Source organism: Oryzias latipes, chromosome 11 (assembly GCF_053564925.1).
Source record: "Oryzias latipes strain Hd-rR chromosome 11, Olatipes_Hd-rR_3.1".
In the NCBI taxonomy this organism is placed as follows: domain Eukaryota; kingdom Metazoa; phylum Chordata; class Actinopteri; order Beloniformes; family Adrianichthyidae; genus Oryzias; species Oryzias latipes.
In genome coordinates, this window is record NC_136247.1 from 5,188,686 (window position 1) to 5,211,201 (window position 22,516).

Below are 22,516 nucleotides of genomic sequence, written 5' to 3' on the forward strand. Positions count from 1 at the left end.
CACAAGCTTTGCAACAAAAATATTTATTTTTCACTTAACAAATTTAGAAAAACTAAATATATTTTAAAAGGTCTTTAGTGTTCCTTCCTCTTCATTTCTTCCCTTCATTCCTTCACACTTTTCCCGCCGACGGTTGCGCAGTGAGACACCCCACCAATCCGTGTGTGGCCTGTGTCAAGTCTTTTCGGCTGGCCACACTTTCTGCAGGTGTACTACACAACCTGTCGGCGGACTTTGGTTGGAAGGCCTTTTCCCGGAGCTGCTGCTGCTGCTGCTTCCTCCGCTTTCCTCCTTCTGAAGGCGGTGGTCCTGGGCACACGCTCAGGAGGAGGAGGAGGAGGTGATGATGGAGGAGGAGGAGCTTCAGGGTCAAGCTGTGGTTCAGCCCCTGATGGTGTTGCTGGCAGAGGAATGTTCTCCTCCTCTGGCAGCTTGTAGTTGTAAGGCTGTCCCTGTCCCACCTGAAGCGAGGACCGCCCTTTAGCTGCAGGGAGAGGCTGCAGGGAAACGGCTGGAGCAGCAGGAAGTCCAGCTTCCTGCTCCAGCACAGCCCTCTCCCACTTTTTTGCCGGCAGGAGAACCTGGAAAAGACAAAGAGGCGCTGGTACCGGGATGCCGGGATAGTTGGAAAAGATGCACCAGACTGCAGAAGTTGGAGCTCTCACCACTGTGACAGGGTCCTCTGGTTCAGCTGAAACAGCTGAAGTCCAGTCTCAGCCATCAGCCTGGGGCTCCCCAGAACGGCCTCCCTGATGGCCACATAGTCCCCAAAGACCAGGGACCAATGGGTCTTCAGAACCCCCCTGGTTCTGGTAGCTGACGGGTGGAGGCGGCAGAGCTGGCTGCAAATGGCCTCCACCAGGCGGCTGGCATCAGTTTGCAGGACCAGAGTTCAGTCCCAGAAAGCCGCTGGAGTCATGTGGAAGAAATGACAGCATGAAAAAAAGGGAGTAGATTTCAAAGTAAACTAAGACTTCTAGAAACCAATCGTACCGTTGGAGATTCTCTTTCCCAGGACAGGAAGAGTTCTTCCCCTTCGCGGCCTTGAAGCGCCCTTTAGGCTGTCTGTCCCGGGGCCTGCAGGGTAGACGACCCGCTGTTTGTCACAGTCTGGCAGGCGTTTCCAGAGTGTAATGATTCTGTCCACCCTGCTGTTGGAGATTGCAGGCAGACTCCTGATCTCCACCAGGACCTTGGCCAGCTTCAGGACATACTGGTATCCTGGCTGACCATCAGGACCCTGGACCTCTTCCTGAGACAGAAGCAAATGGACAGTTGGCAAATGCAAAGCACAGAAAATCTACTAAAAATACACAACTTTACATGTTTGATAGAGGACTCAGATTGTAGATTTTACCTCAGAGTCTGCGAGGTACCGGGACGGACATCCTCTTCAGTGGTGGTGGGGGGGACTGGATGGCTCCCACACCTGCTGGTGCCAGCTGGGCCACCTGACCGGGCTGCTGTGTCAGAGGAGATGGTGACTGGCCAGGAGATGGTGGCGTCTTCATCCTCCTCGATGCCCTCATCCTCCTCTTGGAGAGCAGTGACAGCAGCAGCCTCGTCCGGAGCGTCAGGGTCATCTGAAGGCCAAGCACCCTTTGGCTCTTCTGGTTAGGGCGTGCTTGAGGTGGCCACTGTAGGAGTGGAGAGGCGACAGATGTTCCTCAGCTGCAGCCGGAGGTGCAGCAGCTGCTGCTCTGTCCTCGTTCCACCTCACCAGTCCATCTATCAGGAACGCCTGGAAGTATTTAGAGCTAACAGACATCCCTGAGGGAACCGTGTAAACATCAGCGGTTAAGTTTAGAAATTGCTAATAATGTCTAAGGTTCCACATTTACCCCGTCAAACTGATCGGCATCTGCAGTTACCTGGGATAAACGGCTGGAGGTGGAGGTGGAAGGACTCCAGAGAGGTGGAGCCTCTAGCACAGCAATAAACTGGCAGGCTGACCCCGTCCTTGGTAGCCTGCCAGTCTCGGTGTAGAGCTGCACCCCCGGCCAGTCCTGGATGCAGCTAAGGTGCCGCCTCTGGGTGCTCCAGATCTCCTCAATGTGGAGAGCATCCAGCAACGGGATGTCCAGGGTGTCGCGTCCTGCCGGGCCACTGAAGGTGTCCAGAAGGTTTTAGATGAGGAGTGCTGTCTCCTCAGCTCCACGTGTCCGGCGACGACAGTGGAGCCTCCACTCCTCCTTGGAAACCCTCTGGATCATTCCGTGCTTCCCCTCCAGCTCGGACCGCTTAGCCTGAGTCAGACGGCGGGCTCCTCCAGGGTCCACCTGGAAGATGCAGTGAGACAGCTGCCTCATGAAGGTGGGATGGAGCTGGTGGCTCTCAGTGGTGACACCTGAGGCAAAGCGGCGCATCAGGTACCAAATGTCAAGTCGAACCACCAGGCAGCTGCCCCCACTCCTACAAGACAAACGTTGAGAGACCTTTAGGACTGAACTGTGTCAGCAGTAGTGCAAACATAGTGAATCTGAGTTGGTACCCAAAACAAGGCAGATGTCTTGGACACGCCGTCTCTGCTGCAACAGTCGCGGTCCACATAAATGAGCTGGGGGAGGAACCTTGGCGAGTCCATACCGCCTCATAAGCCCGGTCGCCATCCTGGACAGACCCTCAGAGCCCTCAGATCAGGTGAGGACGCTCATGAGGACCTGACCGTGCTCATTACCAATGTTGGTAACCAAGGCGGCCGAGTCCTGCGAGCTTCTTCGTCACCTGAACAGAGATGTTTTTTTCAGAATAGACTCAAACTTCTGTTTGAGAATCCACAGGAGAAAACATTCCCAAACCTTCTTGGGGGAATCCATTTTTAAGATGGATCCAAAGGTAGACGTGATCCTGGGCTTGTACTCGTCCAGCTGCGTCAGGACGACGTAGCCGTACACCGTCAGCAGCCAGACGGGTGATGGAAGAGGGGGCATAGGTGGAGGTGGTTGAAACTGCCCCCCCACAATGTTCAAGGCCAGGAACTGCTTGCAGACGCCAAGGTAGTGGGTCGCTCTCCGCATGATCCAGGAGTCTGAGTGCTGCTCCCGCAGGGTGTTGTACAGCCGGTTGGCACTGTTGCCCAACGTGTGAGACCTGAGCTGTGCAAACACCCTTTGGTCACAGGACAGCCTGGATCAATTCACAAGATGCCAACATGTAGACAAAGTTTTACACACAAACTAACACGTGAGGCAATGTTGCCTCTTACTTGTACGCGAGAACAGCGGGAAACTGGCAGCTGTAGGTGGGAGCCAGCTGCCTTATGATCCCCTGTGACCACCCCCCAACCTTCTTCTTACACCGACGGCACTCCAGGTACTCCGTGGCCATGAGTTACCAGCCATCGATGTCCAGGACCCTCCGGATGGTCCTGTACAGCTCAGCCTTCGTCAGTGACCCGCCACACAAAGGCTGGGGACATGTCAGCTGAAGACCCCAGATCTTGTGGGGCATCCACAGGAACAGCCGACATGTGAAGAACAGGTCAGGGGACGTAGGAGGTTGGTGGTAGATTGGGCGGGGTTGGGGAGGGTTCCACCACAGATTCAGCTCAGTGATGAGCTTGGACCTCCCCGAGCTGTCCCTGGTGAACAACACCCGCCCGATCCACTGCTGCTGCTCCACAGTGAGAGCTGCCCGCCAGGACTCAGGCAGCAGCTGAAGAGACGAGATGAAGCAGCTTTAAGGTATGACTGCTGTTAGTGACACAGAGACACAAAAAGCTGCAGCTAAGGTCACATCACCTCTGCATCGCCGGCAGATGGAGGGAGAACAACTGGAGCTGGCTGTTCCTCAAGCCCAGCTAAAGGGAGAACCGTATCCGGTTGGCCGCTCAGCCCAGCAGAGACGGCATCGACAGAGGAAGGAGGTGGAGCATCGGGAACCAAAGGAGGAGCCGGTACTTGTGAGGCTGAAACAGAAAGAACAGATTTTGAATTTAAAAAGTCGACACTTCCTAAATAAACATTTTTCAGAGGTGCTTTTAAACTCTCTGAAATAATTAAATAATGGCTGTGCTGCTTTTAAGTTGGTGAAAATAAAAAATCATTGAAGCTCTGTTTAGTCACTTCCAATATTCTCAGGAATTTCTTCTCCTCAGTCGATTTCCAAAAACTCCTTGATGCAGTTTAGAGAACAGAAGAAGTGAATATGAAAATATAACTTCAGATCTTTGCCTTCAGAACCACAGCAGATCTAAAGACAATATCTACAACAGACTCCATAGGATGATTGAGAGATTGAAGTCTTTCAGAAACTGCAGAGATGTTCTTCTTCCTGAACTGACCTCCTTCAGCCTCCAGATGGAGCAGTGGGGGAATCTGCATCTTTCTTCATCAACAGTTGGTCGTTCCGTGTCTTTCCAGATTTCTGCTGCTGAAAAAGACAAACCATGATGGAGGTTAGAACTGCAGCAATAACACCGACCAGTCCAACATCTCAGCATGGACACAGAAATAAGAGTTCAGCTTCTTCTCTCCTGTTAGTTTGATGGATTCTGAGGGGAATCAGCTTTGGAATAATCACGTTGGAACATTTCTCCTCTTTCTTTGCTTTGATTTTATGCTCAACAGCAGAAAAACAAAAAATCCTGCAGTTCTCACAGCTGTAACACCTGGATTATTCTGGGATGGACTGTGAAAAAGTGTTTTTCTTTACTCACGAATAGTTAATTCTGACCCGTTATTTTACTTTGGCAGATTCTACTAAGTACTTCTACAGTATTAGTACAGGATGACTGTAATGTAGTTTTTCACAGAATGAAAGTTTTCTACAGAATCTAAGGCTAAGAACATTTAGATTCAAACTTCTTTTCCTGGTTTTTGAAGACAATAAATGTAACTCAAACAAATATTTACTGATTTAAGTCCTTTGTTCTCATCTTTATGCAAATTTGGAAAAATCTAACAGGTATTTTTTTCACTTATAAACGTTTTATGCAGAGTAGCCACACTAATCACCAAATATGGTATTTTATTTTTTTATTTAATTCAATTTTTCAATTATTTTTTCTTAATGTTTGACTTCTTTAGTGAATTATTTACACCTTCAGCTCCTCAGTTTAAAAGAAAGAATAATTTGACCTTAATAAATTGATTTTTCATACCAAACCAGATCACAAATATGTGATGAAATGATGTGTCTACTTTTAACTGCCTTGTGTTTTTTGTTTTTTTTATTATTTACATTTAAACTTTTGTCTGCTGTGCGTTTTCCTGAAACGTTTACTATGAACTCTATTAAAAATGGTCCAATATTAGCTGGATGTGTCATATTAAAGTCTATTTTTATTAAAACAAGGACACACAGATGGGTGAAATTGTTTTTTAAAAGAGAAAATGAGGAACGCTTCACGAATTTGCGTGTCATCCTTGCGCAGGGGCCATGCTAATCTTCTCTGTATCGTTCCAATTTTAGTATATGCACTAGAGAACTAGTGCAATGAGCCAAAGTCTCTGAGTGCTTTTTAAACCCTCCCCTCTGCTACTCTACTCAAGCATGAGGTGTGATCTGAGGGAACGCAGTGGACTTTAAAGGGGAACCACAATGAAGACAAAACACCAAAAAGGATCTTCTGTTTCTCCCATGACACAGGATCGTCTCAGGTTCACCATCTCCATTCAATGTTTGACTTAAATGCTTCTGATCAGATTAAAATTACATTTTTTCTGAGTTTGTGAGAGACTTCTTGCAAGGATTCTGGGAAAAGAAGGGGGGTTTTATCACGTCAGACGAGCACGACTGGTTTGCCGGAAGCGCCAGAACAAAAGGTCAAGTCAACACCCCTCCAGGAGGACCTTTACCAACCCCCACTGCAGCTCCAACCAACCCCCGTGTGCTGATGGTTATACACACAGGGGTGGAGACGCTCTTTAGGACAAGGATCTGTGTGGAGAAAAAGAAAACTGGTCTGATGGCGTCAGACTGACGTCATTCTGCTGCTGTCTTCAAGCAGGAAGCCAGAGCGACGACGACTCGCTGCAGAAAAATCAGCTCAGACGAGAGTCTGTGCTTCTGCTTCCAGCAACAGGACGGACAGAACCCACATGGACCTAAATTCAATAAGAAGAACCCATCAAAGACCAGGATTATACACTTTCATTGGTGCGGAGACGATCCTGAGTGGCTTGCTTCCCTGTTGAGAGCCTGTCGGCTCCTGGTTGAACTAAATTCTGACCATTTCCTGCTTTTTCTCCAATATGCTGCCTCTGAAATTCTTTAAATACATTGTGAGCACCTGTGAGGTAAAATTCTACTTCAAAAATCCTGTTTCTAAACACAAAGATACAGTCATGTTTAATGCAGAAAATACCTGCTGTAGATCTGCCACATGGTGCCGCTGTTTCACCGCTCCACCTGGAGATTCATTACATGGAAGCGTTGCATTCAACTAAAATAAAGAAACGGTGGATCTTCATTATATTTATTCTGTGGAATTTTGTTCCAGTATTTCAAGAACTATAAAGGCAAATAACTTCATTTGCTCATCAAACATATAAGATGAGCTGCAATTAGAAGTTGAGAATGTGTTCGTGTCACAGACACATCCGGTCACCGGTCTGCTTTGTTTTTTTCATACTAACTTTATCCACAAACATGACGTTGGATATAGTTCTATTGACTAGTGTAAACTTTTTATTTGTGTCTGTGGTGAAGCAGAAAACGAGTCACAGCCTGAGTTTACTTCGATGTGAAGCTACAGAGGCAGACGGGGACCGTCAATAAAGTACACCAAAACACCCCAGACAAACAATAGCAGTTTCTCAGTAAGTCAACATAAATAACCTCTAAAACATTACAAGTACTCACTATTGTTCAAACAAACTCCACATAAATCCATACTATTACTTTATTACTGCTTTTCTTAGAGTGAACCAGCGTGTTGGAGTCACCCAAGTTGTAGACGTGTCCTTATCACCTCGCTTTAGGACAACTGCCGTAGTCCTAAAAAAACAGTGATCAAATGATCAAATAACTGGACCTTTTCTACGCGCTTTCTGGCCGTCCAAATGCAGAGAAATTGACGACAAACACCCACAGTCAGCAATAAATAAGAAGTTTAACGTTATTTACTGGAACGGAATGGAAATTTGGTGAAATTAGCGGGCCAGAAACTACTTTCAAATCCGCCATTTATTTAGATTAGAGCTTTGAACGTTAGCAACAATTAAATTTGTTTTTGTTTTCTACTAATAACACATCATTAAACTGTGTTTTCGACAAGACGAGCAACACATCTATTCCGTTATCTCACGAAAGCAGTAGTTATAATCTCGTAATATCGACTTAAATCACTCCAGAAAGTGAACTAATTGAGCAAACACGGCGGCCGTCGTCTTTCGTTTCCCTAAAAGCTTTGAACAATTTCTTTGATCTTAACCGCCACGCATGAGCTGCTCGTCTTCTCATGATTGTCGCATGTGTGAAGCTCAGAAAGCAGAATTCTGCTCCTCACCGTCGTTTGGACTCAGGTTGTTCGGGAGAAGTAGGACACGGAAGCACAAAAGCCGAACCCAGAGCGGTTCTGATCCGAACCTTTCACGCTGGAGTCCAGTAGGTGACTAGTCCGAGACATTCAGGGAACGTCCGAAAAAGAAAATCTCCCTCGAAAAAGTTTAGCAATTTAAAAAACAATAAAGAAAGCACAAGTAGGATTTGGTTTATCTATAAATGGACCCCCCCCCCCCACCACCACTATAAAATCACTACTTAAATAAGTAAAATAATAAACAAAAAAATGAGGTTTTTAAAGACAACACAAACACAGTAAAAACATTGATTTCCACCTTTACTGAATGTCTGTGAATCTATCAAGCTTCTGCTTTGTGTTCAACCTTTGAACCTGATTGATGAACTCTTTCTTTGCTTCAGAACCATCATGTTGTGGATTAGCTTTCAAAGTACAGCGTCTGTTAAAAATCTGTTCTATTTTTATTGATTCTCAAAGTTAGAATCTTGAACAGTTCTTCTTCCTCACATCCTGCACTTTAAAATGTGTCAATAAGCTACATTTAGTGTCAAACCTACATAAAATGTTGATTTTGCACAAATCGTTACAGCTTCAAGAAAAACTGCAGAACACGAAATGTCTGTGAAATTGTATCTATTTTTCAATCCAATAAACTTTTATCACCTTTCAGTCTTTTGTTTCCTATTCTTCCTCCACACGTTTCCTACTGACAGCTGCACATTATAGGAGACACCAGCATTGCATGTGTGGCCACACCTTCTGATGGAAAATGTGTCCATGATGGAGGCCCTCTCTAAAATACAGAAGCTGCTGCTTCGGCTTTCTTCCTCTTCTGATGATGAGGATGATAGCAGGAGCAGCTTCTCTGACTTCAGTATCTTCTAGTCGCAGTGTTGTCCCACCTGAACAGAAGACAGTCCTATAGTCCTGTATGGACTCTCCAAGGTCCTCCCCCCAGCTCATCTACGTGGATCACGACTGCTGCTGCAGCAGAGACGGCGTGTCCAAGACATCTGCCTTGTTTTGGGTACCAACTCAGATTCACTATGTTTGCACTACTGCTGACACAGTTCAGTCCTAAAGGTCTCTCAACGTTTGGCCTGTAGGAGTGGGGGCAGCTGCCTGGTGGTTCGACTTGACATTTGGTACCTGATGCGCCGCTTTGCCTCAGGTGTCACCACTGAGAGCCACCAGCTCCATCCCACCTTCATGAGGCAGCTGTCTCACTGCATCTTCCAGGTGGACCCCGGAGGAGCCCGCCGTCTGACTCAGGCTAAGCGGTCCCAGCTGGAGGGGGAGCACGGGATGGAAGGGGACAGAAGGAGGAAAGCGGCAGAAGCAGAAGCACCAGAGGAAGGCCTTCCACTAGCCACAAAAGTCCGCCGACAGGTTGTGCAGTACACCTGCAGAAAGTGTGGCCAGCCCAAAAGGCTAGACACTGGCCACACACACATGTCTGGGCTGTCGTACTGCGCAAGTGTGGGCGGGAAAAGTGTGGAGGAGCGGAGGGAACAGATGAAATGGGAACAGGAACAATGAAGACCTTCAAAAATATATCTATATTTTTTTATTTCACACATAAATATTTTTTGTTGCAAAGCTTGTGTTATTTAGTTTTATTAAACAGGTAGTACTTTGGCTAAAAATGAGTTTCCATGAAGGTTTGTCACAACATAGTTTATTGAAACAGAACAGGATGTGAAGAAGAACTCTAACTTGTAATTTATGGAATGAATAAACATAAAACTTTGCAATAAATCTAGACAGATGAGCTGCATTTCCAAACTATAAATGATGTTTCTTTAGCAAAACACCAGCAGAGATGAAAACATCTGATTAACACTAAAAAAAGAGTCTTCCTGAGGAATTGTAGCTCCATCTTCTCTCATCCCTTCAGGCAGCTTCAGGTTGCTGAATAAATCTGAAAAAGAAGCACAAACAACACAAATTGTTCACACAGAACAACACAAACTGTTCACACAAAGGCTTCACATCACTTTGAGGCTCTGATTGTGTCTTAGGCCAGACAAGGCAGCTCAATCCAACACCTGTCACCCTCAGAGTTACATCACGTGTCCCTTTAATTCACACTTTTTCACCACTGAAATCATTTCAGACAACTTTGTGATAATTTTAAACATGTTTCTGTAAATTGACACAATTGTAATGTCTTTTGTTGTGATTGCCCAAGGCGGGGCTCGAACTCACGAGCTCGTGCACGGCAGCAAGAGGCCCGTCTTCTCCCCTCTTCCCCCCACAGAGAAGAATGAGCAACATCCGCCGCGCCCACTTTTCTCTGTTCCGATTGTTCCAATTTCTCAACCAATCAGATGGCAGCATTTGTTCCAATTTCAAGTATCAAACTTTGGGCGTCCAATCAGAGAGCCGGATTTGTTCCAATTTCTCGATCCCGCCCCCCGGCTTTTACTGTCACGGCTGCCGTCTTCCTGGTTGGACGTAAGTGCTGTTTTTCCTTTGATTTAACGAGAAATCGACGGGTTGAAGTGCTGAAATGATATTGATGTGTTGTGGAAAAGTTTCTTCCCTTTTCTGTGGCGTGTTTTTGGTAAAAGATGCTCTAATAGATTGTAAAACTGTGCCTTTCTGTTTTGTTTTCTCTCTTTCTGGACCCTTAATTGTATGTGGTTCACATTCTGGGTAAGTTATGTCAACATATGCCGATGCACGGATTATAAAACGATTATAAGGCTGCAAATAAGATTCTAGGGCTCATTTCACGACTTTTAAAGGTTTATAAAGGAAGAATGGTGGACCTGCAATGATGCTTTCCTCTGGAAGGACTTTTTAGACCCACAAGGAGGAAGAACTCTTCCTTTCCTGGGAAGGAGAGTCTCCCACAGTTCTGTGGAACCCCAGGCTGATGGCTCAGACTGGACTTCAGCTGTTTCTGCTGAACCAGAGGACCCTGTCACAGTGGTGAGAGCTCCAACTTCTGCAGTCTGTATCTTGTATCTGTTCCTAAAATCCCAGCACCTCTCTGTGTCTCCAGGTTCTCCAGTCGGCAAAAAAATGGGAGAGGGCTGTGCAGGAGCAGGAAGCTGGAGTCCTTCCTGCTGCTGCCGCTGCTGTTTCCCTGCAGCTAAAGGGCTGTCATTGGTTCAGGTGGGACAGCCCTACGACGACAAGATGCCAGAGGAGAAGACGCCTCTGCAGCAACACGTTCCAATGATGAATCCTAGCCGCCCCTGAGGCTCCACCACCATCACCTCCTCCTCCTCCTGAGCGTGTGCCCAGGACCACCGCCTTCAGGAGGAGGAAAGTGTTGGAGGCAGCAGCTGCAGCACCAGAGCAAGACCTTCCAGCAGGGACAGAAGTCCGCCGACAGGTTGTGCAGACCACCTGCAGAAACGGATTTCTGGGACGCCTAACTGCGCAGCTGCAGACGGGAAGAGTGTGGAGGAAAGGAGGGAAGAAATGAAAAGATCCAAGGACCATTTAAGACTATTGAAAAACCTATTTTACATGTTATGGATTGAAAAATAAATCAAATGTTGGTAAGGTTGTGTTCTGTTCTTTCATTTGAACAGGTAGGGATTTGGCTAAAAATGAGTTTCCATGAAGGTTTGTCACAACATGGTTTATTGAAACAGAACAGGATGTGAAGAAGAACTCTACAGAAGTCATTCTAACTTATGGAATGAATAAACATAAAACTTTGCAATAAATCTAGACAGATGAGCTGCATTTCCAAACTAGAAATGATGTTTTTTTTTAGCAAAACACCAGCAGAGATGAAAACATCTGATTAACACTAAAAAAAGAGTCTTCCTGAGGAATTGTAGCTCCATCTTCTCTCGTCCCTTCAGGCAGCTTCAGGTTGCTGAATAAATCTGAAAAAGAAGCACAAAACAACACAAACTGTTCACACAGAACAACACAAACTGTTCACACAAAGGCTTCACATCACTTTGAGGCTCTGATTGTGTCTTAGGTCAGACAAGGCAGCTCAGTCCAACACCTGTCACCCTCAGAGTTACATCACGTGTCCCTTTAATTCACACAATGACACTTTTTCACCACTGAAATCATTTCAGACAACTTTGTGATTATTTTACAGAGACGAGTTTTTCCAAAATTGTTCTTTTTCCATTAGGTGAAATTACTGTTGCAAATCCAAATAGCGAAATTTCATAGTCAGCGGAAACGCCGCTGTTAATGATGTTGCCCTTTGACCTCGGGAAGAAACCGCCATCTTGAATTTTCAAAAAAAGCACTTTAGGACCAAAATTTGCTCCAGTACCGAATTTGACAATTTTTTAGCGATCGTCTCGTAACTTCTTGGGCATCATTGTCAAGCTACTGTGGAAAAAATGTCACAATTACAAGTTGAAGATTTTGACCTGGTGTCCGCGTGGCGAGCCAGCAAATGTGGCGCACTGTTATACCTCTTATGTTTTTCAATGGAATGCTGTGAAATTTGAATGCATGCATCCATGGCTGGAACTGAACATAATGAAGAACACTGGATATGGCCATATAAGGAATGTGGGCGCGGTTAGCAAAAAACATCTGTTGCTAAGGACATCCAAAAGTTTACTTTTTCTGATCCGTCTGAAACTGACATTGTTCTGTTCGTTATTCCCTGGCAACCAAAACATAAAATGGTTGCTATGGAGATAAAATCAAAAGAAAGCCGCCATTTAAAAAAAGAAAATGTGGATAGTCTATCGACTTATGATATGTAGCTCTTACTAATGGAGCAATGTGTTTTAGTGAGTGAGTTGATGATGCTGATCGCAATGCTAGCACTTTTAGCCACATCAGCATAACTCCCATAGTTAGCATGGTTAGTATATGCATTTTTTGGGCGGTGAGGGCGGCTGAGCTGCATGGAGGTGGGCAGCGATAGCGGAGGTGGTGCGTAGAAGCGGGTAGCGCCTACTGGCTATACAATGCCGCTTGCGGCTTTAATTTACATCTATAATTTTGTCTGCTGTGAGTTTTCCTGAAACTTTTACTATGAACTCTATTAAAATTTGTCTGATATTAGCTTGATGTGTCACATTAAGGGCTATGTTTATTAAAACAAGGACACACAGATGGGTGAAATTGTTTTTTAAAAGAGAAAATGAGGAACGCTTCACGAATTTGCGTGTCATCCTTGCGCAGGGGCCATGCTAATCTTCTCTGTATCGTTCCAATTTTAGTAGATGCACTAGAGAACTAGTGCAAGGAGCTCCTCTCTGTCACTTCTTTTTCAACCGCTCTTTCCTTTGCTCTTTACATCCCACAGGTGTGTCCTGACACAACGCTGTGGACTTTATAGGAGGCCACAATCAATAGAAACTCTGGAAAGACAAAATCTTTTGGATGTCATGAAACCACATCTTTTCAGATACAACTTTTCCATTCAATCTTTCACTACATTTGGGTCTGAAATGCTTCATTTATGTTTTTGTTTGTTTGTTTGTTTGTTTACCTCATTGTTCTTCAGAGGCATGCTGGGAGAGAGACGGGGGCTGTGTGATGTCAAACCAGCGTGACTGGATTGCTGGAAACACTGAAACAAAAAGCAGAGCCATTACCCCTCCTCTCCAACCCCAGATGGAGGATCTGTGAACCTTTAACAACCCACCAGCAGCTCCAACCAACCCCCGTGTGCTGATGGTTATACACACAGGGGTGGAGACGCTCTTTAGGACAAGGATCTGTGTGGAGAAAAAGAAAACTGGTCTGATGGCGTCAGACTGACGTCATTCTGCTGCTGTCTTCAAGCAGGAAGCCAGAGCGACGACGACTCGCTGCAGAAAAATCAGCTCAGACGAGAGTCTGTGCTTCTGCTTCCAGCAACAGGACGGACAGAACCCACATGGACCTAAATTCAATAAGAAGAACCCATCAAAGACCAGGATTATACACTTTCATTGGTGCGGAGACGATCCTGAGTGGCTTGCTTCCCTGTTGAGAGCCTGTCGGCTCCTGGTTGAACTAAATTCTGACCATTTCCTGCTTTTTCTCCAATATGCTGCCTCTGAAATTCTTTAAATACATTGTGAGCATCTGTGAGGTAAAATTCTACTTCAAAAATCCTGTTTCTAAACACAAAGATACAGTCATGTTTAATGCAGAAAATACCTGCTGTAGATCTGCCACATGGTGCCGCTGTTTCACCGCTCCACCTGGAGATTCATTACATGGAAGCGTTGCATTCAACTAAAATAAAGAAACGGTGGATCTTCATTATATTTATTCTGTGGAATTTTGTTCCAGTATTTCAAGAACTATAAAGGCAAATAACTTCATTTGCTCATCAAACATATAAGATGAGCTGCAATTAGAAGTTGAGAATGTGTTCGTGTCACAGACACATCCGGTCACCGGTCTGCTTTGTTTTTTTCATACTAACTTTATCCACAAACATGACGTTGGATATAGTTCTATTGACTAGTGTAAACTTTTTATTTGTGTCTGTGGTGAAGCAGAAAACGAGTCACAGCCTGAGTTTACTTCGATGTGAAGCTACAGAGGCAGACGGGGACCGTCAATAAAGTACACCAAAACACCCCAGACAAACAATAGCAGTTTCTCAGTAAGTCAACATAAATAACCTCTAAAACATTACAAGTACTCACTATTGTTCAAACAAACTCCACATAAATCCATACTATTACTTTATTACTGCTTTTCTTAGAGTGAACCAGCGTGTTGGAGTCACCCAAGTTGTAGACGTGTCCTTATCACCTCGCTTTAGGACAACTGCCGTAGTCCTAAAAAAACAGTGATCAAATGATCAAATAACTGGACCTTTTCTACGCGCTTTCTGGCCGTCCAAATGCAGAGAAATTGACGACAAACACCCACAGTCAGCAATAAATAAGAAGTTTAACGTTATTTACTGGAACGGAATGGAAATTTGGTGAAATTAGCGGGCCAGAAACTACTTTCAAATCCGCCATTTATTTAGATTAGAGCTTTGAACGTTAGCAACAATTAAATTTGTTTTTGTTTTCTACTAATAACACATCATTAAACTGTGTTTTCGACAAGACGAGCAACACATCTATTCCGTTATCTCACGAAAGCAGTAGTTATAATCTCGTAATATCGACTTAAATCACTCCAGAAAGTGAACTTGCTTCCACTTTCGGCTTCTCCCATCAGGGGTCGCCACAGCGAACAAGTCGCATGGTAAATTTGGCAATGTTTTACGCCGGATGCCCTTCCTGACGCAACCTTCTCAAACCGGGCTTGGAACCGGCACAGAGGTAGAGAAGGGAACAGGGAGCAGCCCGGAGTCGAACCCTGGTTTCACGGACGGGAGGCGCCGCAAACCAGCACGAGCTAAACCGGCTCCCCACCAGAAAGTGAACTAATTGAGCAAACACGGCGGCCGTCGTCTTTCGTTTCCCTAAAAGCTTTGAACAATTTCTTTGATCTTAACCGCCACGCATGAGCTGCTCGTCTTCTCATGATTGTCGCATGTGTGAAGCTCAGAAAGCAGAATTCTGCTCCTCACCGTCGTTTGGACTCAGGTTGTTCGGGAGAAGTAGGACACGGAAGCACAAAAGCCGAACCCAGAGCGGTTCTGATCCGAACCTTTCACGCTGGAGTCCAGTAGGTGACTAGTCCGAGACATTCAGGGAACGTCCGAAAAAGAAAATCTCCCTCGAAAAAGTTTAGCAATTTAAAAAACAATAAAGAAAGCACAAGTAGGATTTGGTTTATCTATAAATGGAGACCCCCCCCCCCACCACCACCACTATAAAATCTTACTTAAATAAGTAAGATAATAAACAAAAAAATGAGGTTTTTAAAGACAACACAAACACAGTAAAAACATTGATTTCCACCTTTACTGAATGTCTGTGAATCTATCAAGCTTCTGCTTTGTGTTCAACCTTTGAACCTGATTGATGAACTCTTTCTTTGCTTCAGAACCATCATGTTGTGGATTAGCTTTCAAAGTACAGCGTCTGTTAAAAATCTGTTCTATTTTTATTGATTCTCAAAGTTAGAATCTTGAACAGTTCTTCTTCCTCACATCCTGCACTTTAAAATGTGTCAATAAGCTACATTTAGTGTCAAACCTACATAAAATGTTGATTTTGCACAAATCGTTACAGCTTCAAGAAAAACTGCAGAACACGAAATGTCTGTGAAATTGTATCTATTTTTCAATCCAATAAACTTTTATCACCTTTCAGTCTTTTGTTTCCTATTCTTCCTCCACACGTTTCCTACTGACAGCTGCACATTATAGGAGACACCAGCATTGCATGTGTGGCCACACCTTCTGATGGAAAATGTGTCCATGATGGAGGCCCTCTCTAAAATACAGAAGCTGCTGCTTCGGCTTTCTTCCTCTTCTGATGATGAGGATGATAGCAGGAGCAGCTTCTCTGACTTCAGTATCTTCTAGTCGCAGTGTTGTCCCACCTGAACAGAAGACAGTCCTATAGTCCTGTATGGACTCTCCAAGGTCCTCCCCCCAGCTCATCTACGTGGATCACGACTGCTGCTGCGGCAGAGACGGCGTGTCCAAGACATCTGCCTTGTTTTGGGTACCAACTCAGATTCACTATGTTTGCACTACTGCTGACACAGTTCAGTCCTAAAGGTCTCTCAACGTTTGTCTTGTAGGAGTGGGGGCAGCTGCCTGGTGGTTCGACTTGACATTTGGTACCTGATGCGCCGCTTTGCCTCAGGTGTCACCACTGAGAGCCACCAGCTCCATCCCACCTTCATGAGGCAGCTGTCTCACTGCATCTTCCAGGTGGACCCCGGAGGAGCCCGCCGTCTGACTCAGGCTAAGCGGTCCCAGCTGGAGGGGGAGCACGGGATGGAAGGGGACAGAAGGAGGAAAGCGGCAGAAGCACCAGAGGAAGGCCTTCCACCAGCCACAAAAGTCCGCCGACAGGTTGTGCAGTACACCTGCAGAAAGTGTGGCCAGCCCAAAAGGCTAGACACTGGCCACACACGCATGTCTGGGCTGTCGTACTGCGCAAGTGTGGGCGGGAAAAGTGTGGAGGAGCGGAGGGAACAGATGAAATGGGAACAGGAACAATGAAGACCTTCAAAAATATATCTATATTTTTTTATTTCACACATAAATATTTTTTGTTGCAAAGCTTGTGTTATTTAGTTTTATTAAACAGGTAGTACTTTGGCTAAAAATGAGTTTCCATGAAGGTTTGTCACAACATAGTTTATTGAAACAGAACAGGATGTGAAGAAGAACTCTAACTTGTAATTTATGGAATGAATAAACATAAAACTTTGCAATAAATCTAGACAGATGAGCTGCATTTCCAAACTATAAATGATGTTTCTTTAGCAAAACACCAGCAGAGATGAAAACATCTGATTAACACTAAAAAAAGAGTCTTCCTGAGGAATTGTAGCTCCATCTTCTCTCATCCCTTCAGGCAGCTTCAGGTTGCTGAATAAATCTGAAAAAGAAGCACAAACAACACAAATTGTTCACACAGAACAACACAAACTGTTCACACAAAGGCTTCACATCACTTTGAGGCTCTGATTGTGTCTTAGGCCAGACAAGGCAGCTCAATCCAACACCTGTCACCCTCAGAGTTACATCACGTGTCCCTTTAATTCACACTTTTTCACCACTGAAATCATTTCAGACAACTTTGTGATAATTTTACACATGTTTCTGTAAATTGACACAATTGTAATGTCTTTTGTTGTGATTGCCCAAGGCGGGGCTCGAACTCACGAGCTCGTGCACGGCAGCAAGAGGCCCGTCTTCTCCCCTCTTCCCCCCACAGAGAAGAATGAGCAACATCCGCCGCGCCCACTTTTCTCTGTTCCGATTGTTCCAATTTCTCAACCAATCAGATGGCAGCATTTGTTCCAATTTCAAGTATCAAACTTTGGGCGTCCAATCAGAGAGCCGGATTTGTTCCAATTTCTCGATCCCGCCCCCCGGCTTTTACTGTCATGCCTGCCGTCTTCCTGGTTGGACGTAAGTGCTGTTTTTCCTTTGATTTAACGAGAAATCGACGGGTTGAAGTGCTGAAATGATATTGATGTGTTGTGGAAAAGTTTCTTCCCTTTTCTGTGGCGTGTTTTTGGTAAAAGATGCTCTAATAGATTGTAAAACTGTGGCTTTCTGTTTTGTTTTCTCTCTTTCTGGACCCTTAATTGTATGTGGTTCACATTCTGGGTAAGTTATGTCAACATATGCCGATGCACGGATTATAAAACGATTATAAGGCTGCAAATAAGATTCTAGGGCTCATTTCACGACTTTTAAAGGTTTATAAAGGAAGAATGGTGGACCTGCAATGATGCTTTCCTCTGGAAGGACTTTTTAGACCCACAAGGAGGAAGAACTCTTCCTTTCCTGGGAAGGAGAGTCTCCCACAGTTCTGTGGAACCCCAGGCTGATGGCTCAGACTGGACTTCAGCTGTTTCTGCTGAACCAGAGGACCCTGTCACAGTGGTGAGAGCTCCAACTTCTGCAGTCTGTATCTTGTATCTGTTCCTAAAATCCCAGCACCTCTCTGTGTCTCCAGGTTCTCCAGTCGGCAAAAAAATGGGAGAGGGCTGTGCAGGAGCAGGAAGCTGGAGTCCTTCCTGCTGCTGCCGCTGCTGTTTCCCTGCAGCTAAAGGGCTGTCATTGGTTCAGGTGGGACAGCCCTACGACGACAAGATGCCAGAGGAGAAGACGCCTCTGCAGCAACACGTTCCAATGATGAATCCTAGCCGCCCCTGAGGCTCCACCACCATCACCTCCTCCTCCTCCTGAGCGTGTGCCCAGGACCACCGCCTTCAGGAGGAGGAAAGTGTTGGAGGCAGCAGCTGCAGCACCAGAGCAAGACCTTCCAGCAGGGACAGAAGTCCGCCGACAGGTTGTGCAGACCACCTGCAGAAACGGATTTCTGGGACGCCTAACTGCGCAGCTGCAGACGGGAAGAGTGTGGAGGAATGGAGGGAAGAAATGAAAAGATCCAAGGACCATTTAAGACTATTGAAAAACCTATTTTACATTTTATGGATTGAAAAATAAATCAAATGTTGGTAAGGTTGTGTTCTGTTCTTTCATTTGAACAGGTAGGGATTTGGCTAAAAATGAGTTTCCATGAAGGTTTGTCACAACATGGTTTATTGAAACAGAACAGGATGTGAAGAAGAACTCTACAGAAGTCATTCTAACTTATGGAATGAATAAACATAAAACTTTGCAATAAATCTAGACAGATGAGCTGCATTTCCAAACTAGAAATGATGTTTTTTTTTAGCAAAACACCAGCAGAGATGAAAACATCTGATTAACACTAAAAAAAGAGTCTTCCTGAGGAATTGTAGCTCCATCTTCTCTCGTCCCTTCAGGCAGCTTCAGGTTGCTGAATAAATCTGAAAAAGAAGCACAAAACAACACAAACTGTTCACACAGAACAACACAAACTGTTCACACAAAGGCTTCACATCACTTTGAGGCTCTGATTGTGTCTTAGGTCAGACAAGGCAGCTCAGTCCAACACCTGTCACCCTCAGAGTTACATCACGTGTCCCTTTAATTCACACAATGACACTTTTTCACCACTGAAATCATTTCAGACAACTTTGTGATTATTTTACAGAGACGAGTTTTTCCAAAATTGTTCTTTTTCCATTAGGTGAAATTACTGTTGCAAATCCAAATAGCGCAATTTCATAGTCAGCGGAAACGCCGCTGTTAATGATGTTGCCCTTTGACCTCGGGAAGAAACCGCCATCTTGAATTTTCAAAAAAAGCACTTTAGGACCAAAATTTGCTCCAGTACCGAATTTGACAATTTTTTAGCGATCGTCTCGTAACTTCTTGGGCATCATTGTCAAGCTACTGTGGAAAAAATGTCACAATTACAAGTTGAAGATTTGGACCTGGTGTCCGCGTGGCGAGCCAGCAAATGTGGCGCACTGTTATACCTCTTATGTTTTTCAATGGAATGCTGTGAAATTTGAATGCATGCATCCATGGCTGGAACTGAACATAATGAAGAACACTGGATATGGCCATATAAGGAATGTGGGCGCGGTTAGCAAAAAACATCTGTTGCTAAGGACATCCAAAAGTTTACTTTTTCTGATCCGTCTGAAACTGACATTGTTCTGTTCGTTATTCCCTGGCAACCAAAACATAAGATGGTTGCTATGGAGATAAAATCAACAGAAAGCCGCCATTTAAAAAAAGAAAATGTGGATAGTCTATCGACTTATGATATGTAGCTCTTACTAATGGAGCAATGTGTTTTAGTGAGTGAGTTGATGATGCTGATCGCAATGCTAGCACTTTTAGCCACATCAGCATAACTCCCATAGTTAGCATGGTTAGTATATGCATTTTTTGGGCGGTGAGGGCGGCTGAGCTGCATGGAGGTGGGCAGCGATAGCGGAGGTGGTGCGTAGAAGCGGGTAGCGCCTACTGGCTATACAATGCCGCTTGCGGCTTTAATTTACATCTACAATTTTGTCTGCTGTGAGTTTTCCTGAAACTTTTACTATGAACTCTATTAAAATTTGTCTGATATTAGCTTGATGTGTCACATTAAGGGCTATGTTTATTAAAACAAGGACACACAGATGGGTGAAATTGTTTTTTAAAAGAGAAAATGAGGAACGCTTCACGAATTTGCGTGTCATCCTTGCGCAGGGGCCATGCTAATCTTCTCTGTATCGTTCCAATTTTAGTAGATGCACTAGAGACCTAGTGCAAGGAGCTCCTCTCTGTCACTTCTTTTTCAACCGCTCTTTCCTTACAACTTTTCCATTCAATCTTTCACTACATTTGGGTCTGAAATGCTTCATTTATGTTTTTGTTTGTTTGTTTGTTTGTTTACCTCATTGTTCTTCAGAGGCATGCTGGGAGAGAGACGGGGGCTGTGTGATGTCAAACCAGCGTGACTGGATTGCTGGAAACACTGAAACAAAAAGCAGAGCCATTACCCCTCCTCTCCAACCCCAGATGGAGGATCTGTGAACCTTTAACAACCCACCAGCAGCTCCAACCAACCCCCGTGTGCTGATGGTTATACACACAGGGGTGGAGACGCTCTTTAGGACAAGGATCTGTGTGGAGAAAAAGAAAACTGGTCTGATGGCGTCAGACTGACGTCATTCTGCTGCTGTCTTCAAGCAGGAAGCCAGAGCGACGACGACTCGCTGCAGAAAAATCAGCTCAGACGAGAGTCTGTGCTTCTGCTTCCAGCAACAGGACGGACAGAACCCACATGGACCTAAATTCAATAAGAAGAACCCATCAAAGACCAGGATTATACACTTTCATTGGTGCGGAGACGATCCTGAGTGGCTTGCTTCCCTGTTGAGAGCCTGTCGGCTCCTGGTTGAACTAAATTCTGACCATTTCCTGCTTTTTCTCCAATATGCTGCCTCTGAAATTCTTTAAATACATTGTGAGCATCTGTGAGGTAAAATTCTACTTCAAAAATCCTGTTTCTAAACACAAAGATACAGTCATGTTTAATGCAGAAAATACCTGCTGTAGATCTGCCACATGGTGCCGCTGTTTCACCGCTCCACCTGGAGATTCATTACATGGAAGCGTTGCATTCAACTAAAATAAAGAAACGGTGGATCTTCATTATATTTATTCTGTGGAATTTTGTTCCAGTATTTCAAGAACTATAAAGGCAAATAACTTCATTTGCTCATCAAACATATAAGATGAGCTGCAATTAGAAGTTGAGAATGTGTTCGTGTCACAGACACATCCGGTCACCGGTCTGCTTTGTTTTTTTCATACTAACTTTATCCACAAACATGACGTTGGATATAGTTCTATTGACTAGTGTAAACTTTTTATTTGTGTCTGTGGTGAAGCAGAAAACGAGTCACAGCCTGAGTTTACTTCGATGTGAAGCTACAGAGGCAGACGGGGACCGTCAATAAAGTACACCAAAACACCCCAGACAAACAATAGCAGTTTCTCAGTAAGTCAACATAAATAACCTCTAAAACATTACAAGTACTCACTATTGTTCAAACAAACTCCACATAAATCCATACTATTACTTTATTACTGCTTTTCTTAGAGTGAACCAGCGTGTTGGAGTCACCCAAGTTGTAGACGTGTCCTTATCACCTCGCTTTAGGACAACTGCCGTAGTCCTAAAAAAACAGTGATCAAATGATCAAATAACTGGACCTTTTCTACGCGCTTTCTGGCCGTCCAAATGCAGAGAAATTGACGACAAACACCCACAGTCAGCAATAAATAAGAAGTTTAACGTTATTTACTGGAACGGAATGGAAATTTGGTGAAATTAGCGGGCCAGAAACTACTTTCAAATCCGCCATTTATTTAGATTAGAGCTTTGAACGTTAGCAACAATTAAATTTGTTTTTGTTTTCTACTAATAACACATCATTAAACTGTGTTTTCGACAAGACGAGCAACACATCTATTCCGTTATCTCACGAAAGCAGTAGTTATAATCTCGTAATATCGACTTAAATCACTCCAGAAAGTGAACTAATTGAGCAAACACGGCGGCCGTCGTCTTTCGTTTCCCTAAAAGCTTTGAACAATTTCTTTGATCTTAACCGCCACGCATGAGCTGCTCGTCTTCTCATGATTGTCGCATGTGTGAAGCTCAGAAAGCAGAATTCTGCTCCTCACCGTCGTTTGGACTCAGGTTGTTCGGGAGAAGTAGGACACGGAAGCACAAAAGCCGAACCCAGAGCGGTTCTGATCCGAACCTTTCACGCTGGAGTCCAGTAGGTGACTAGTCCGAGACATTCAGGGAACGTCCGAAAAAGAAAATCTCCCTCGAAAAAGTTTAGCAATTTAAAAAACAATAAAGAAAGCACAAGTAGGATTTGGTTTATCTATAAATGGAGACCCCCCCCCCCACCACCACCACTATAAAATCTTACTTAAATAAGTAAGATAATAAACAAAAAAATGAGGTTTTTAAAGACAACACAAACACAGTAAAAACATTGATTTCCACCTTTACTGAATGTCTGTGAATCTATCAAGCTTCTGCTTTGTGTTCAACCTTTGAACCTGATTGATGAACTCTTTCTTTGCTTCAGAACCATCATGTTGTGGATTAGCTTTCA

The 22,516-nt window shown here is 44.5% G+C and overlaps 1 protein-coding gene, 3 long non-coding RNA genes and 3 other non-coding genes across 15 annotated transcripts; 1 reads left to right on the forward strand and 6 right to left on the reverse strand.

Annotated features, from left to right (window-relative positions):
- Positions 1–7: 7 nt before the first annotated feature.
- Positions 8–7,787, reverse strand: LOC144995132 (uncharacterized). 5 transcript variants are annotated; one of them, XM_078954576.1, is made up of 11 exons: positions 7,451–7,787; positions 6,308–6,385; positions 4,283–4,371; positions 3,741–3,907; positions 3,206–3,654; positions 2,799–3,126; positions 1,872–2,724; positions 1,358–1,770; positions 994–1,252; positions 666–909; positions 8–581 (listed from the first exon to the last, which is right to left on the reverse strand). In XM_078954576.1, the coding sequence occupies exons 5-7, from the start codon at positions 3,325–3,327 to the stop codon at positions 2,674–2,676; spliced, it is 501 nt and encodes a 166-aa protein (XP_078810702.1). In that variant the 5' UTR covers positions 3,328–3,654; positions 3,741–3,907; positions 4,283–4,371; positions 6,308–6,385; positions 7,451–7,787; the 3' UTR covers positions 8–581; positions 666–909; positions 994–1,252; positions 1,358–1,770; positions 1,872–2,673. The 5 variants fall into 5 exon arrangements, with proteins under 5 accessions (XP_078810702.1, XP_078810700.1, XP_078810703.1 ...); XM_078954574.1 differs by lacking the exons at positions 8–581; positions 666–909; positions 994–1,252; positions 1,358–1,770 and having other exon boundaries at positions 2,417–2,724; positions 2,799–3,095; XM_078954577.1 differs by lacking the exons at positions 8–581; positions 666–909; positions 994–1,252; positions 1,358–1,770 and having other exon boundaries at positions 2,530–2,724; positions 2,799–3,108.
- Positions 5,330–5,435, reverse strand: LOC144995703 (U6 spliceosomal RNA). Its single transcript, XR_013659214.1, has one exon. It is a non-coding gene; the product is annotated as a U6 spliceosomal RNA (small nuclear RNA).
- A 1,339-nt stretch (positions 7,788–9,126) lies between the features above and the next one.
- On the reverse strand, positions 9,127–15,321 carry LOC144995140 (uncharacterized). 3 transcript variants are annotated; one of them, XR_013658782.1, is made up of 5 exons: positions 14,943–15,154; positions 13,562–13,639; positions 13,062–13,134; positions 12,906–12,986; positions 9,127–9,386 (listed from the first exon to the last, which is right to left on the reverse strand). It is a non-coding gene; the product is annotated as an uncharacterized LOC144995140 (long non-coding RNA). The 3 variants fall into 3 exon arrangements; XR_013658781.1 differs by lacking the exon at positions 9,127–9,386 and adding an exon at positions 11,049–11,316 and having other exon boundaries at positions 13,062–13,301; positions 14,943–15,321; XR_013658780.1 differs by lacking the exon at positions 9,127–9,386 and adding an exon at positions 11,049–11,316.
- On the forward strand, positions 10,216–10,652 carry LOC144995147 (uncharacterized). Its single transcript, XR_013658795.1, has 2 exons — positions 10,216–10,402; positions 10,476–10,652. It is a non-coding gene; the product is annotated as an uncharacterized LOC144995147 (long non-coding RNA).
- On the reverse strand, positions 12,551–12,656 carry LOC144995697 (U6 spliceosomal RNA). Its single transcript, XR_013659209.1, has one exon. It is a non-coding gene; the product is annotated as a U6 spliceosomal RNA (small nuclear RNA).
- A 1,294-nt stretch (positions 15,322–16,615) lies between the features above and the next one.
- Positions 16,616–22,449, reverse strand: LOC144995141 (uncharacterized). Of its 3 annotated transcripts, none has more exons than XR_013658784.1 (5): positions 22,071–22,449; positions 20,928–21,005; positions 20,428–20,667; positions 20,272–20,352; positions 16,616–18,805 (listed from the first exon to the last, which is right to left on the reverse strand). It is a non-coding gene; the product is annotated as an uncharacterized LOC144995141 (long non-coding RNA). The 3 variants fall into 3 exon arrangements; XR_013658785.1 differs by having other exon boundaries at positions 16,616–16,875; positions 20,428–20,500; positions 22,071–22,282; XR_013658783.1 differs by having other exon boundaries at positions 18,538–18,805; positions 20,428–20,500; positions 22,071–22,282.
- LOC144995714 (U6 spliceosomal RNA) lies at positions 20,040–20,145 on the reverse strand. The gene has a single exon (XR_013659224.1). It is a non-coding gene; the product is annotated as a U6 spliceosomal RNA (small nuclear RNA).
- Positions 22,450–22,516: the final 67 nt, after the last annotated feature.